Here is a 17341-nt window from a genome sequence, read left to right as displayed (position 1 = left end):
GCAGCTGACAGGCAGCACATTGCCTCTGAGATGCTTTGACATTGCTCATAGCTACTAAGACATGAAAACATTTTAAATGGCAGAGAGAGGGAGGTGTGATGCTGCTGTGTGATGTAGCTGGTTCAGTGTGGTTGCCCACTGGCTGAAGGAGGTGGGGGAACTGCTCCTCACCACTTGTGACACAAACCAGATGCCATTCTCCTGTTTCAGCAGATTTAACAGCACAACCTCCTTAGTTTTTGATGAGTGCACTTTGAAATATTCCCAGAGAAAACTGCTGCATGCACAGGAATATTTTCTGTTACAGTTGTGAGCATGAGTGTCCATGCATAAGGGCCTGAGCATTTCTTTTTCTACCTCCAGCCTGACACCTGTCTCCTCCCTGCCTCCAGGTACCAGATACACACTGGCCTTCAGCACTCCATAATACGGCCAACCCAGCCCAACTGCTTACCTCTAGATAACGTCACGCTACCTCAGAAGCTGAAGGAGGTGGGTTATTCTACGCACATGGTGGGCAAGTGGCACCTGGGCTTCTACCGCAGGGAGTGCATGCCCACGCAGAGGGGCTTCGACACGTTCTTTGGCTCGCTGCTGGGCAGCGGTGACTATTACACCCACTTCAAATGTGACAGCCCTGGCATCTGTGGCTACGACCTGTATGAGAACGACAACGCGGCCTGGGATCACGACAATGGCATCTATTCAACGCAGATGTACACACAAAAAGTAGAGCAAATCTTAGCTTCTCATAACCCTAGGAAACCCATTTTCCTCTATATTGCTTACCAAGCTGTTCACTCACCCCTGCAGGCACCAGGCAGGTATTTTGAGCACTATCGATCGATAAACAACATCAACAGGCGGAGGTACGCTGCCATGCTGGCTTGTTTGGATGAAGCCATCCACAATGTAACCCTGGCTTTGAAGAAATATGGTTACTATGACAACAGCATTATCATATATTCTTCAGATAATGGGGGGCAGCCAATGGCTGGAGGAAGTAACTGGCCTCTACGAGGAAGCAAAGGGACTTACTGGGAAGGAGGTATCCGTGCTATTGGGTTTGTCCATAGCCCTCTTCTGAAAAACAAAGGGTCTGTGTGTAAGGAGCTTGTGCACATCACAGACTGGTTCCCCACTTTGATCACACTGGCAGAAGGACAGATTGATGAAGATATCCAGCTGGATGGCTATGATATATGGGAAACCATTAGTGAGGGCAGACGTTCTCCACGGGTAGACATCTTACACAACATTGACCCCATTTACACCAAAGCCAAAAACGGGTCCTGGGCAGCTGGCTATGGGATCTGGAACACTGCCATCCAATCTGCTATCAGAGTGAATCACTGGAAACTACTGACAGGGAACCCAGGATACAGTGACTGGGTACCTCCCCAGGCCTTCAGCAACGCTGGCCCCAACCGCTGGCACAACGAGCGCGTTTCCTGGTCGGCTGGCAAAACCGTGTGGCTGTTCAACATCACTGCGGACCCCTACGAGCGAGTGGACCTCTCTGCCAGGTACCCAGACGTGGTGAAGCAGCTGTTGCGCAGGCTCTCACAGTTCAACAAGACTGCGGTTCCTGTTCGATACCCGCCAAAGGACCCTCGGAGTAACCCCAAGCTGAACGGAGGAGTCTGGGGTCCATGGTTTAAGGAGGATGAAAAGAAAAAGAAATCAGATAAAAGTAAAGGTGCAAACAAGCAAAAGAAGAACAAGAAAAAGGCAAATCGGAAAAAAGGGCAATTGCCACACTGCCGTTCACGTCTCGCTGGTGGATAGGCTGGAAGCATGCTCTTCTGCCAGGTCTGAGTCAGCCTGGCCCAACTGCCTTCAACTTCTGACAGGACATACTAGAAACGCTAGCTCTGCACTACAGATGAAAGTTGTCATCTTTTAATGTTTTCTTTGTTGTCACCAGCATGAGGTATCTCAACACTCTGCCTTCAGTCCACATGACGAGCTGTCACCTCTATGGGATGGATGGTGCTCACTCATCATAGCTACATTCCAGAGAGCAATGGCAATAACACCTGATTTCACTAAACTCTGTTTTGAGACAAATGGTGACTCCTTGCCTAAATTAGTTGGAATATTTGGAGAGCGTGGAGATATTAATGGCAAATGTTCTCAAACTGACAAAGAGAAAGGAAAAACAAAACCTGAGAACCTCTGTAGGTCTGAAACCTATGACATTTCTTGATACAGCACAGCAAAAACATGAAGCCATCAGAGTAACTTTTTAGAGGGGCTTGGAAAGGGACCCATGCTAGGAGGAAAGCTGCTCTGAATTAGACTTTGTCTTACAGAAATCAGAAATATTTTGAAAGTTGGCTAGATGTGCTAAGTCCCCCTACTTGCAGTAAACCCAGAAGGCTGTTAGTGAACACAGATGAACAGCCAGCACACGCCACGTATAATTTATTATAGGCACAGACAAAAACACATCACCAAAGTGAATGTAATATTTAAACACTTTAAGATTCCAACAACATATAAAAGACATAATTTATTTTACAGCACAAGACTTATTTCTCTGCCATGAAAACTTTAATTACTGGGTGATGCAAAGTACCCCTTTGGGTGCAAGAGCTGTTTGGGTTTGGTGGTTTGTGGTTTGGTTTTTAGTTTATTTTGATTTTTAATTTTATTTCCACTCTATCATTCAGAGTTTTATTTAACAGATCCATATCCTCAGAGTACTGTAAACCAAGAAGATACTGTACACACTGCTAGGATGAGAAAGTGATTCAGGTGCATCATTTCCTTATGTATTTGCCTCCAGTTATTTTGAATGTAACAAAGTGATTATTTAATTTAGGAGTCACGTGAATACTGTTTGGTTTCTGTACAGAAGCTAGACCATCTTTATGGGTTTTTTTGAGGGCAAATTCTACTTTAAACCTTTTATTTATGTATCTATTAAAATAGTTTATTTTTATGGCATTCATAAAAGCAGTCTGCCTCTTTTCTTGACCTTATTTATTTTAAACTAACTCAGTAAGATTTTTTTTATTGCTATTATTTTTGGGGCAGGGATGATTTTTGCTTCTAAATCAAAATTCCTTCCTCCAGTATGTAAATAATTCAAGATATGGTTCAAACTTTGCCCTTTTTCATGGTGTCTCCATGGATGATTAATGTATGCCTATTCTTAGTGGGCTGTGATAATTAATACAATGCATATGCATATACATGGTTCAAGCTGAATTATGTTAAGGAAAACTGATGACTCATTTGTGAAATGGCTGTAACATATTTTGGTAGAGTTTAACATCAGCAAGCTTTTCAGCTGTACCTCCTTTGGCTCAGGTATCATGTTTATATAGGTGGATTGCAGCTGAAAAATTAAGCATTTGCAAAATCAATGCACACTAAAATTCAAATTGTGTTCAAGTCTCCAGCACCCCTTGACCTTGATTGGAAAAAAACTAACCACAGGCATGTACTGCCAAAGCCTATAAATTGTGTGGCTTTAGTTACAGAAGAAAGTTGTCAATAACAAACACTTAATAACAAGTTAGACATATTTTAGAGTTATTTTTGTAAGGAATATACTAGGGAGAAGATTGATGGATTTATAGAGTGGTTTGGGTTGGAAGGGACCTTAAAGATCATCTAGTTCTGAGCAGGGACACCTTCCACTAGCCCAGGTTGCTCAAGACCTTATCCAATGTAGCCTTGCACACTTCCAGGGAGGGAGTATCCACAATCTCCCTAGGCAACCTTTTTCAGTGTCTCACCACCCTTGCTGTAATTTTTTTCCCTAATATCCAGTCTAAATCTCCCCTTCTCAATCCATTCCCTTTCATCCTATCCCTACAGGCCCTTGTGAAAATGGGCTTTCTTGTAGTCCCCTTTCAGGTACTGCAGGGCTGCTTGAAGGTCTTCCCAGAGCCTTCTCTTCTCCAGGCTGAAAAGCCCCAACTTTCTCAGCCCCTCCCCACAGGGGAGGTTCTCCATACCCCTGATCATAGAATCAGCCAGGTTGGAAAAGACCTCCAAGATCATCCAGTCCAACCTATCACTCAGCCCTAGCCAATCAAGTCGACCATGGCACTAAGTGCCTCATCCATTTGTTTTCTTGAACACCTCCAGGGACAGCGACTCCACCACCTCCCTGGGCAGCCCATTCCAATGCCAATCACTCTCTCTGGCAACAACTTCCTCCTAACATCCAGCCTATACGTCCCCCAGGCACAACTTAAGATAGCATCCCCTTGTTCTCTTGCTGGTTGCCTGGGAGAAGAGACCAACCCCACCTGGCTACAACCTCCCTTCAGTTGTAGATAGCAATGAGGTCCTCCCTGAGTCTCCTCTTCTCCAGGCTGCACACTCCCAGCTCCCTCAGCCTCTCCTCATAGGGCTGGTGCTCCAGGCATTTTCATGGCTGTCCTCTGGACCCACTCCAGCAGCTCAATGCCCCTCTTAGGTCCCTTTTAAGTTAGAAATGGACTTCTAGAATAATTCTTTATTAATTATAGAAGGATGCTGTGTATCTGCACTATATTGTCACTGTTACTTTTCATAGTGTGTGGTCTTTAAGGAGACTAATTAATTTTCTTTGAAATCTGTGTAGCTTTACACTAAGATCCAGACTATTCAATGAGTAATCAGGAACTCAAATGTTCTTTAATTGCCCTTTTTCTTTTTTTTTATATGTACCATTGATGTCCTTCCAAGAAATTATACTACCATCCTGAGATCTTACACTCAGCTTTTTTGTCCTTGAGGAAAAGTGAGACTTTTAAAGTTAGTCTGGATCAGCTGTCAGTACACAGATATATGGACAAACTGGATAGATGTAGAAATGATGACTTCTTATGATGTACCCTTTCTAGTTTGGGAAACAATCTACATTTCAGTAATAAACATTAGAACAGAAGTGAAAGATGCAGGAATGGATTTTGAAATATTATACTGTCCAGTTTACAACTTAGCACATAAATCATAGTGTTTATGTTTGAAATACCCCTGTGCTGCACAGTGAATTTAGCATTAGAAAGAAATAGTTGTGCTTCTGACTGTCCGAGGTCATTAAAGAGAGGCTAAAATTCGATATGTTAGCCAAATTATACCTAAAGAATAACTAAAATATTTTAGAATAGAATCATAGAATCAACCAGGTTGGAAGAGACCTCCAAGATCATCCAGTCCAACCTAGCACCTAGCCCTAGCCAATCAACCAGACCATGGCACTAAGTGCCTCATCCAGGCTTTTCTTCAACACCTCCAGGGACGGTGACTCCACCACCTCCCTGGGCAGCCCATTCCAATGCCAATCACTCTCTCTGGCAAGAACTTCTTCCTAACATCCAGCCTAGACCTCCCCTGGCACAACTTGAGACTGTTTCCCCTTGTTCTATTGCTGGTTGCCTGGCAGAAGAGACCAATCCCCACCTGGCTACAACCTCCCTTCAGGTAGTTGTAGACAGCAGAGAGGTCACCCCTGAGCCTCCTCTTCTCCAAGCTAAACAGCCCCAGCTCCCTCAGCCTCTCTTCATAGGGTTTGTGTTCTAGACCTTTCACCAGCCAGCAATTTTAATGTATTTAGCCATAATAGGAACAAAAGACACCATAATAAAGTGTTATCCTCACAGAATCAATGATCACCTTTTTTTTCTGGAAGTTTTATGATCGTTTTGGCTTTTATTAGGCTAAAGCTACTGGAGAGCATTATTCTCTGACAATTTTTTGCTCTACAATTATTTATATCTCTTCTTTCTCAGGAAAAAAAGGGAGTCCTTGAAAATAATTGGTGTAAAGCGGAACAGCAGATCAGTGCCTGCATGCCTGTATGCTAAATAAATGTGCCACAAGAGTAAGTGTTTGTAGAGTACAATATGGGAGTATGTTTCCTAAAGCTGCATTGCCTCTTAGGTGATCGGGGGGCTGGAGCACCTCTGCTATAAGGACAGGCTGAGGGAGCTGGGATTGTTCAGCCTGGAGAAGGGAAGGCTCTGAAGAGACATAATAGCAGCCTGCCAGTACCTGAAGGGGGGGCTACAAGAATGCTGCAGAGGGACTGTTTCCAAAGGCCTGCAGGGATATGACAAGGAGAGATGGTTTGAAATTAGGAAAGACAGATTTAGGTTAGGTGTTAGGAACAAGCTCTGCACCATAAGGGTCGTAGAACACTGCAACAGGTTGCTGAGGGGAGCAGTTGAGGCCACATCTCTGGAGATATTCAAGGTCAGGCTGGGCAAGGCTCCGGGTCACCTGTTATAGTGGAGGATGTCCCTGCTGACCACGGGGATTTGGACTGGATGACCTTTGGGGGACCCTTCCAACTCAAACCATTCTGTGATTCCCTTGAAATTCCCTTGAAATTTATACTCTCTGGTATGGGGGTAAAGTTGGGTTTAGAGTGGGTTAGAAAGCACACACCATTTCTGAATCTTTATCTCAAAAGATCCTGATGTGGAAATAACTCTGTTGCAGTGTTCCTCTTTGCTCTTATGCAATACCTTTTTCACTCCCACAATACAATGGCCTCTAGTTTTGGTGATGCCATAAAGCTCTCAAACCTGACTTTCTGTTTACAGAGTTCTAAGTAGTCCATACACTCTCACAGCAGCATTTCACAGCTTATTTATGTCTCAGAGTGTGTTATGTACCCAGTCTCAGGGAAGGTCTGATAGGTAAACACTGCAAACAGTTCAAAAGAAGCTTGCTGAAACCACAGTCATATAATCTGAAGGGAACCCAACAGTCCTGCTAACTTCTGGGCAGGTGCAGCAAGGGAGTTCTCACTTCACTCAGGCTTTGTAAAAATGCACTACTGAAAACCAAATGATATTTCTTGTAAGTCAGTGACTTATCTCTCTACTCACATTTTAAAGAGATCTAGAAAAAGACTGGGTGGGAGGAAGAAAGATGGGGAGGTTTTACTTACTATTTTTCAGTTGTCTCAAGCCTTCTATTCTCCACATGCTATACAGCTACAAGAAAGCAGGTCTGATAGTAAGTCTTCGATCTGGACTCAGTGACAGCCACACACTTAGGAGGACTGGCCTGAACAAGGAGACAACATTTCTTCCTTTTCTGTGTATTGTTGATAGCTGTGATCCAGGATCATCATTTCTACACCAAGGCAACCCTAAGAGTGAGAAGGATAACTGCAGGGAAGAGAGGAATAAAGAAAAGCATAAGAAAGAATAAAATCCACAACAAACCAGAAGCAACAAACATTGTGATGCATGATGAACATAGTATTATCGTCCTGGTTTGCTTATTTAAAGTCTTGTAAGTGTGAAGAATCTGTGTGTTGTACTTTTCAGATAGTCTCAGTTTAAAGCTCTTTGAATTGCTTTTCTAATGGATAGATAATTTTATCATGTTAACTTCTAGTATTATTATTATTGGTGATGGTGGTGGTAGCTGAGTCTGACACAAAGTTGGAGACAAAGCCTTATCCTGGCTACAGATAAAGACCAGCAGAAGAAAGTGCACAGACTGGTAAGTACATCTAAAATGGCAGCCTTTATGTATGGGTCATGTTGTAAGATGTGAGAGAAAGTCCACATAGTTATGAAGCTCAGTCACGGAATGTGAGTTACCATAGCTAATGGGAGTCGTTAGTGTCTGAAGACATCCAAAAGGTTCCTCTATCTGCTGGGACATGAGACTTTTTGGAAAGTGAATTAGGCCATTAAACCCAGCAACTTTCTCTTCCTCCCTGGCAGTAATGGGTGCTGATTGGATTTCAAGCTGATGAAAGAGCACTCATGTTTCCATCTGTGCAGGATTGTACCTAATGGCTTATCTGTGATACTGTTCTGACAACACCGAAACTTAGGGGTTTGTGACCATGCTGCATAGAGTAAGATGCTTTTCTCTTCTGTTTCATGCACTACACATTCAGCAAACAACACTGACACTTTTAAACAGCCATTCACAGTTTGAAAGTTGCCTTTTATAAAGAACATTAGCTTTCTGCATCAGAAAGTGAGACAGCAGCAAAAGTGAGAATGTATGAGAGCAGATACTATGCTGCAGCATTTGGGGAACAAACTCATAGTGGACTTGCTGTTAAAATTTCTTTCAATGGATGTAGCTTCAAATTGGTTGATGGCAAGGGATAAGAGTAGTTTCCACAATGCAGTTAGACCAAGGAAATGAGTATGTCTGAATTCTCCTTAAAGGGCAAGGAGACAGCAAATTCCTCCCAGTGGTACTCCTCAGTGCAAATGGGGATGCTGAATCTACCAGCTTTTACTCCAAAGGTGGCTCAGAACATCTCTGAAGATAGAGAAAGAAAGAAAGAAAGAAAGAAAGAAAGAAAGAAAGAAAGAAAGAAAGAAAGAAAGAAAGAAAGAAAGAAAGAAAGAAAGAAAGAAAGAAAGAAAGAAAGAAAGAAAGAAAGAAAGAAAGAAAGAAAGAGAGAAAGGAAGGAAGAAAGAAAGAAAGAAAGAAAGAAAGAAAGAAAGAAAGAAAGAAAGAAAGAAAGAAAGAAAGAAAGAAAGAAAGAAAGAAAGAAAGAAAGAAAGAAAGAAAGAGGAAGGAAGGAAGGAAGGAAGGAAGGAAGGAAGGAAGGAAGGAAGGAAGGAAGGAAGGAAGGAAGGAAGGAAGGAAGGAAGGAAGGAAGGAAGGAAGGAAGGAAGGAAGGAAGGAAGGAAAGAAGGAGTGGTGTGTTTTATAGGATATATGTTTTCCCTTTTCAGTTATGAAGATCTATGAACAAAATTATTGTGCCTTTGCTGATTATTGTTGTGCATTATGTGCAAGTCCTGGAAAAAAAGACAGTAATTTTCAGTAGGTAACAATCACAGACTAACTACAGGTTCCTCTCTTTCATCTTGCTTTGAACCCAGTGAGTACTCATCAGTAATGTTCCAAGAAATCAAGTAAAATATAGATTACTTCATACTGTATGTATTATAAATGACACTGTCAATGCTAGGCCTGCTTTTCCAAAAGATAGCATTAGCTCAGAGAAAGATGCTGGAATGTACAATATAGCTGTTGACTACTGACTTAATGAACTGTGCTTTCAGGACAGCAGTAACTTTTCTTTTGCTGCTCTTGTTCTTTTGTTTTGTCATTTCCCAGGGCAGGCAGAGAAAGCATACTCCCACAGAAAGAAAGAACTTAAGATTTCCCTTGTACTTTCTATGATCCTTTGTACTTTGTATGATACTGCTATCTTCTTTAGGTTGAAATAGAATGTTTGGGGTGTGCCAATAATTTCTTGGACTGGAAACAGTTTTAAAACCTGCATTAATCGTGAAGCTTCTTACCTTCTCAGGTGTGACTTCAGTGCACTACAATTTAACTTTCTTTTTTAGATAAAGGGTGCTTAAGGTGGGGAGATTCAGACTGGACATGAGGAGGAAGTTCTTGAGCATGAAAGTGGTGAGAGCCTGGAATGGGTTGCCCAGGGAGGTGGTTGATGGAGGTGTTTAAGGCCAGGCCTGATGAGGCTCTGGCCAGCCTGAACTAGGATAGGGTGTCCCTGCCCATGGCAGGGAGGGTTGCAACTAGATGATCCTTGTGGTCCCTTCCAACCTTGACTGATTCTATGATTTAATTTAGCAGTTACATAGCACAAGTTTCACCTCAGCATTCCATTCCTGTTCAGCACAGTACTCAATAATGTATTTAACTTCATTTCTGTGAAATAAGTCTTGACGAAATGGAGGGGCTGTCTAAAAGGCAGGCCAGTGTGGAAATACAAAACTGTTCTCTTTCCCTGAATTATGCTCATTTTCACCTCTGACAAGCAAGTTAATATTAATTGATATAGATACTGTTAACAGACTGAATGAAGATCTAATCATGTACCTGGATTTGCATTAACATTGCAACAAAGGTATGTTCCATGATATGGTTAAAAGGTCATGCCCTAAATTCTGTTAATTTCAATTACAATCAGGGCAACGTTGCTAAAGTTTAGTTTGCAGCTGAAGTAGCAGAACTGATTAATGACTGTTATTGTGAATTTCCATAATGAGTGGAGAACATGTTCCTGAAATGTCATATCAGCATAGCCTGAAAAAAATTATTTTTAAAGTTCCCTGCAAACATCAGAGTCTCAGTAAAAGTCAAGTATTTAATCACCTAAAATCACTGCAGGCCATGATGTTTGTTATCATTCCCTAGATATGCTTCAAAAGATCACTTTGGAAAATTAGTTGGCAAGGCCATGTTTATTCCTCCTTTAAATGCAGCTTTGCTTCTGCTAGTTAAGATTAGCCAGCACAGACCTGCACAAAGGACAAAGTCAAGTAGGCTCTAGAAATAAGAATGGTTTGGAAAAGGACATCACTGCTGTCAGATTCCAGTACACTTGGAGAGGTTTGCTACATTTTAATGAGACAGACTCATTCCTTCCTCTTAGGTGACCAAGATCTATTTTGATTTTTCAAGCTGGCTAGAGGGGGAGCAACCTGGGCCTATGAACAGAACAAAGAGTGCCAAGCCATGACTGGTATCATACGTGGAGTGAAGGAATTCCAAGTTGCTTTAAAGGAACATTTTGGGAGAGTAAGCTGAATGTCATCAAAGAAATAGTCCATCTATCATTATCCTCTTTTATTCCCAACCTTCAAAGCTCTGAATATTGGCAAAACTTTAATACCAAGGGTGTAAGTAGTAATGTCTTACCTTTGGGCAACCTTGTAAGTCTTTCTCTGACAGCATAGCTTTTTTTTATAGTGATTGATTCTAGTTTTATTTGGGTTTTCATTACCAGATTTCATTACATTTTATCACTCTGGGTGGAGGGATTATGTTTAGTGTTGATAAAAAGCATACTGAAGGTTTTTTTGCTTGGTGGTCTTTCTCTTTACCAAACTGTTTAAGCTCTCAAGTACTCACTGTGCAACATCTTAGCACAATCTATTTCTAATATACTTAAATAATCAATCTCTTATTACTGTGTGATTATGGAGGGTTTGAAAATTAATCATTTCCATTCTGTTTGGACAGCAGAGGGAAGTATCTGCAGTTAATAAATGTTAACCTCCACAAAGAATGGTTTGCAGGGATACAGAGGGAAAGCACAGCCCTGGCCTCCAGCCCAGATGACTTCAGCAATTCACAACCTTTTGTCTTTCAACATGATTTCTTTGAGATTTTTACTACCACTAGATTAATTTTTTTCCCTTCTCTTTGAAAGGAAAAAGGCAAAGTGATTAATTTTGCTTTCAGGATCTGATGTGAAAGTCTGCTCAGACCCCCCCACCGAGTAGAATGGCAGCAGGAGAAGAACAAGAAGTGCCTAGCTTGCGTCAGGAGGAACATGCCTTGCTGCTTCCACTCCCACTGCCCTCCTCACCCTCCCACGGCCCCAGATACCCAGTCGTTAACAGGAAAGACATTATATGTTTTATCCTGTGAGTATGCCAAGATTCAAGTTATCCCCAGATAATGAGCAAATTTAGATGAGCCTTTTCTGGTTCCTGTCCTTATTTCCAATCATTTTCTTACTTCTAAGCAGTGACTAAACTGTGGGGTTGTTATTAAAATCAGTGAAGGATTTTCTCTAGTACAGGTTCAGCTGGCTGACATCTCACTCACATCTGTTTACTTCTCATCCCTGCCAGTGAAGATCAGTATGAGACCTTGTACTAGAAGACAGTGCTTGAAGTCCAACTAAAATCATGTCATAGAATCATAGAATCAACCAGGTTGGAAGAGACCTCCAAGATCATCCAGTCCAACCTATCACCCTGCCCTATCCAATCAACTAGACCATGGCACTAAGTGCCTCATCCAGGCTTTGCCTGAACACCTCCAGGGACGGTGCCTCCAACACCTCCCTGGGCAGCCCATTCCAATGGGAAATCACTCTCTCTGTGAAGAACTTCTTCCTAATATCCAGCCTATACCTACCCTGGCACAACTTGAGACTGTGTCCCCTTGATCTGTTGCTGGTTACCTGGGAGAAGAGGCCACCCCCCACCTGGCTACAATGCCCTTTCAGGTAGTTGTAGACAGTAATAAGATCACCCCTGAGCCTCCTCTTCTCCAGGTCTTTCTTGGTTACTCCTCAGAGCTGCACAAGAAAGTATTTCATATAACAGAATCCTAAATTCATGAACCAGATGTCATTGTCCTGCCTGCTCATACAGTAGACTGGTTAAATATGGTTTCCTGCTCACCTTTCGAGCCCACTTGGAGCCCCTCTACACCTGGGAGAGAGTTGGTGCAAGGCCTGGAGACTTCCCGCCAGGACAGGGGCAGAGGAGAGTGACCAAGAATTTGTTTCTGCCCTTTGTCAATCCCTAGTAATAAGCAGTGTCTGAGTTAAAACTATAGATGCCTTCTTTCTAATTTATTTTGTTGTTTGGCTACAGATTCCAGCCATATGTTACCTTTTTCCCCAAGCCTAAGAGTCCTTTGGCACCTGATGTTTTCCTCTTGTGATGCACATCTGTTTCCCAATCTTCACTTTTTTTAGAAGCTAAACAGATTGAGTCCTGAGAGTCTAATAATTGTATGACTCTTTCTCCTCAATCCCTGAATAGGAACTGAGGCATTTTTGCACAGCTTCTCCCTTTTTTAGTAGACTATGGAAATTGTGGGCACTGAAAGTAAATGCAGTATTCCAGTGGTAGTTTCTTTCAACACTTTCAGCAGGCTATGAAAATTGTGGGCACTGAAAGTAAATGCAGTATTCCAGTGGTAGTTTCTTTCAAGCTGTGTAAAGGAAAAAGTGACATCTCCTGAGAAGAAAGGAGTCCTCTTCTGCCTCCGATGAACTGCATGTCCTTTGTGACTCTCAGACTGATGGAAGGTTTCTCACCACTCCAACCATGCTACTAGTACACTTCATTCCTTGTCCATCAGTCCACAGCTGGTTTCAGTAAAACATGTTTTGTTGAAGAGGCTTAATTTCTGTTATTCATTGAATTGTTCAAGTGAGCCACATCACTTTGTGGCTGCATCCTCTTCCTTGTTGTGTAGCTCTTCAGCAGCCTTTGTGCCTTCTGCAGATCTTGTCTGCAGTCATTTTGCATGGGCTGGACCCAGTTCTGCTTCCCATGAAAGCATCTCCTTTTGATGATAGCTTCTCATTGACAGCTACATCCGGGGCTAGTCAGGGAGCCATTGCTAATGCAATTTGGCTTATGTACTCCTTGTACTTTCAGAGTTATTTTAACCTATTCATTCCTTGGTTCAAGTAGCAAAACACTTTGGCATCCAGGAGGCTGGAAAGCCTAACGCTCATGTGATGGAAGGTAGCTGTAGTGTTCAAGATCTGCCCTGTGGAGGCTGCACTGAGCCTAGAGCATCCCCTGCTGCTTCAATCTCGAGATGGCATCCCCAGTCAAGGAGCCCAGGCAGAATGCTGGCTGGGTACTCTGTACCTATCTTTGTTGTTTCATGTGACGCAATCTTTTACTTCTTAGGTCTTGTTTATTCTTATACAGAAAAAAAAAATCAGGTTTGAAACTGTCCTGCAAAAAGGCTTTGATGTTTTCTCACAGCAATTCCATTCTTTATCTCAAGTTCAGCCATCTGCTAAAAGCTCCCTCTGCAAAACAGAGGATCAACATGTGTTAAATAAAGAGCACACAGAACAAGCTGTATGTAAAATTACATTTTACATCCTACTAGTAGTTATGCCTGCAGTTTCCAGTTCAGGGAAAATGTGGATGTCCTCCTTTAAGGAGGAAATGTTCAAATGTTCCTTTTTCACATTTCATGGTTCCAGAGGGTGGGCACAGTTTAACTCCCACCAACTCAGAGAGAATATATCTATGTGGATGGAACCTTCAGGGTAGCATGCACAATCAAAGTGTTTTAGCAGTTGCATTTTCCCAACTGAACATGTTGAAGGTCATATAGGTGAGTAATAAAATCCATAAAATAGCTACTCCACTTCCATTGCTGTGAACAACTCCTTCTGCTTTTCCTGATTCTGTGTGTGAGATGTGGATTTATCACTGCTGAATGGTGACATTTCTCCATCTCACTGGAACACTGCTGAGACACACATACCTGAAGGGGCATTGTAGCCAGGTGGGGGGTGGCCTCTTCTCCCAGGCAACCAGCAATAGAACAAGGGGACACAGTCTCAAGTTGTGCCAGGGTAGGTATAGGCTGGATGTTAGGAAGAAGTTCTTCACAGAGAGAGTGACTTCCCATTGGAATGGGCTGCCCAGGGAGGTGGTGGAGGCACCGTCCCTGGGGGTCTTCAAGAAAAGACTGGCTGAGGCACTCGGTGCCATGGTCTGGTTGACTGGTTAGGGCTGGGTGATAGGTTGGACTGGATGATCTTGGAGGTCTCTTCCAACCTGGTTGATTCTATGATTCTATGATTCTAAGAACCTGTTTATTTCTTCCACCCTGTGCACTTGGCTTCAAGCAGCTTCTGGACAGGCACTAAACTTCCCCTCACAGTTTGCAGTGCAGAGCCTTATGTCTGTTTCTGTTTTACATGTAGCAAACAAGACACAGTTTATTCCAAGGTGAAAGAGAAAGTCAAGGCAAGGGCTGGCAGAAGCCCAGATGGCCTGAACTAGAGTCTAATGTTCAAACCACAAGGTCTTAATTCCTCAGAACACTTTGTCAGGTGTGCTCTACTGGTGTTTTGTCACAGCAGCACTTAAGTTAGGGTACTGTAGTATTGTGGCAGCCTCCCTGTTGTCTGGGTTAGCTGCAGTGTACTGAGATCTGGACCTTCTCACCATTAGAATGATAGAATCCTTTCAGTTGGCATGGAAGTCCAGTGGCATCTTGGCCAGTGGTGTGGCCAGCAGCACTAGGGATGTCATTCTGCCCCTGTACTGGCACTGCTAAGGCCTCACCTCGAGCACTGTGCGCAGCTCTGGGCCCCTCACTGCAAGGAGGATATTGAGGTGCTGGAGTGGGTCCAGAGGAGAGCGACAAGGCTGGGGAAGGGCCTGGAGGGAAAGTCTGGTGGGGAGAGGCTGAGGGAGCTGGAGGTGTTCAGCCTGGAGAGGAAGAGACTCAGCAGGGACCTTATCACACTCTACAGGTATCCGAAGGGAGGCTGTAGTAAGGTGGGGGTCAGACTTTTCTTCCAGGCCTCTAGTGACAGGACAAGAGAGCATGGCCTGAAGCTGCACCAGGGAAGGTTTAGGTTAGGTGTTAGGAAGCATCTCCTCATAAAACCAGCGATTAGGCACTGGAATGGGCTGCCCAGGGAGGTGGTGGAGTCACCAACCCTGCAGGTGTTTAAGGAAAGATTGGATGTGGCACTTGGTGGCCTAGTTTAGCTGATGTCATGGTGTTAGGTTATAGGCTGGACTTGATGGTCTTGGAGGTCTTTTCCAGCCCTGGTGATTCTGTGACTTCTAAGGTGAGAGTCCAGCCACTGACTTGACACCATCATGGCCATTAAACCATGTCCCAAGCTGCCATGTCTACGTGTTTTCTGAACACCTCCAGGGATGGTGACTCCACCACTTCCCTGGGCTGCCTGCTCCAATACATGACCATCTTTTCAGTAAACAGATTTTTCATGGTGTCCAACTTGAGCCTACCCTGGAGCAACTTGAGGCCATTTCTATCACTTGATACTAGTGAGGAGTGACCAACACCCACCTAACTACAGCCTCCTTCCAGGGAGTTGTAGAGAGCAATGTGTGAGAAAGTGGAAGTCACATTCTAAAATCAGCTACTGCCTGTGCCCACGGTTCAGCTGGGAGAAGCAGGGGGTAAGGGAACACTCAGGCTGGCTTAATAATCTGCATCCTAAAACCTGACAGGATGAGTAATACTTTCCCTACTGCATATCAAATATATGTGTAGAATTGTCTGTTAATTCCAGATTTGATTCAGTCTGGAATTGCTCATTGATATTTTTTTCCCCAAAGATCATTAATTTTTTTTTTTCACCAAGTGCTTTCTGAAAATATGAACAAAAGTAGAGTTGCTTTGCAAGGACATCAGTACTGCTGGAAACCACTTAACAGCTTTAATACTGAAAATAGGGCAGGTCCGAGAGGGTAGTTAGTGCTGCTTACAGGTCCAGATGCTGGACCTCTAAGTACTGGCTTAGATGGGCACTTGGGGAATTGCTAACATAGATGTGACAGCAGCAAACCAATTTGTTTATTACAGGGGAGGTAGATGGGAAAAAAGCTCCTGGAGATGCAATAGACCCAACACTGTTTTATTCCCAGATGAAAAGACATGTCCATGACTCTCTTCTACATTGCCTCCTGAGACAGAGGACTTCTCAAGGTATGGAAAATGTGTTCTAGTGCTGTTGTTGAAATGGATCCATCCAGTGCTCTGACTGTGTCATGGTTCCTTAGTTTACTTTAAAGAAATAAAGGAAAACTTCCTTTCTGTTGTCTATCAAACATACTGCATTTACCTGCTGCCTCCACAGCATCTCAGCGATACTTTAGCTATCTGCCTTTCACTCTAATCATGTTAGGTTCCTCTTGATTCACTCTGCCCTCAATCTCTTATTCTTCTCTAGAATTTTATGTCTTGTTTGTCTCTCTCTGCACTTGCCATTTAAATTGATTTCCATCAAAAGCAGTAAAGCTGCTCATGACTCTAGATCTGGGCTGGCCTTGTAAGTGTGTTAGTTATTAAGCAATGCAGACATTTCCTGATCCGTAATACGCAATAAACAGGTTACCCTGTGCAACTAGATGGAAGATTAAATTGCTGCTGTTGTTAGCTAGTTGAAGCACAGGCTTTTGCTAAATTATCCAGCATGCCTTTGCCTGACCATCTGTTTCAAGCGGAAATGAATCTTTGGCTTTAATTATAAATCTCTTATGAATATTATTTTTCTTTTCTAACCCAATCTGCCCTTTGGAAGATGATTTGAAATCCCTCTGCGTTGTATGAAAGGTGAGTGGGATTACCAGAGTGCCTGGTAGCTTGATTTATCTCTTTTGTTGTTGTTGTTGTTGTTATTAGCCTTCCTGTTAATGATTTGAAATCTATTTATGTACTTGCTGCAAGCTGAAACAAAAATCCGTGTTACCAAACTGTGTTTACAGATTTGGTACAAGAAACCATGTTATGAAGCAGCCTAAGTACCAACATGTTAAACCATATGGAAAATCCACCCTGATCTTGCTAAATGGTTCCAGTGTTTAATTACCCACCCTCTTTCTAATGCACTCTCTTGCTAATAATTTTTTTCCTAATTTCATGCTCTAGCCCTCAGATCCTGTAATAATTCATTATGTGTTCCCCATTAAGGTGCATATAGCATCTCTGTTATCAGAACAGGATGAAGGAGATGAGTTGTTTAAGCCTACAGAAGATTCTCGGGGGGGCAGGCTTAAAGATGCCTTCCAGTACCTGAAGTGATTCCACGGGAAGGCTAAAAAAGGACATCTTGTAAGGGTGTCTAGAGACAGGACAAAGGGGAATGGTTTGAAGCTGAGGGAGA

General features: G+C 42.9%; 1 protein-coding gene across 1 annotated transcript in view; it reads left to right on the top strand.

Annotated features, from left to right (window-relative positions):
• The window catches only part of ARSJ (arylsulfatase family member J), a 41936-nt gene extending 38975 nt beyond the window's left edge, over positions 1-2961 (top strand). Inside the window, exon 2 of the mRNA XM_064149852.1 lies at positions 393-2961. Coding sequence (XP_064005922.1) covers positions 393-1788 — 1396 coding nt within the window. The 3' untranslated portion in view covers positions 1789-2961. The remainder of the gene's footprint in view (positions 1-392) is intronic.
• The last annotated feature ends 14380 nt before the right edge of the window (positions 2962-17341 follow it).

The sequence above is a fragment of the Pogoniulus pusillus genome, chromosome 10 (genome assembly GCF_015220805.1).
Source record: "Pogoniulus pusillus isolate bPogPus1 chromosome 10, bPogPus1.pri, whole genome shotgun sequence".
In the NCBI taxonomy this organism is placed as follows: domain Eukaryota; kingdom Metazoa; phylum Chordata; class Aves; order Piciformes; family Lybiidae; genus Pogoniulus; species Pogoniulus pusillus.
Note: the sequence above shows the minus strand (reverse complement) of the source record. Positions and strands in the feature narration are given on the sequence as shown.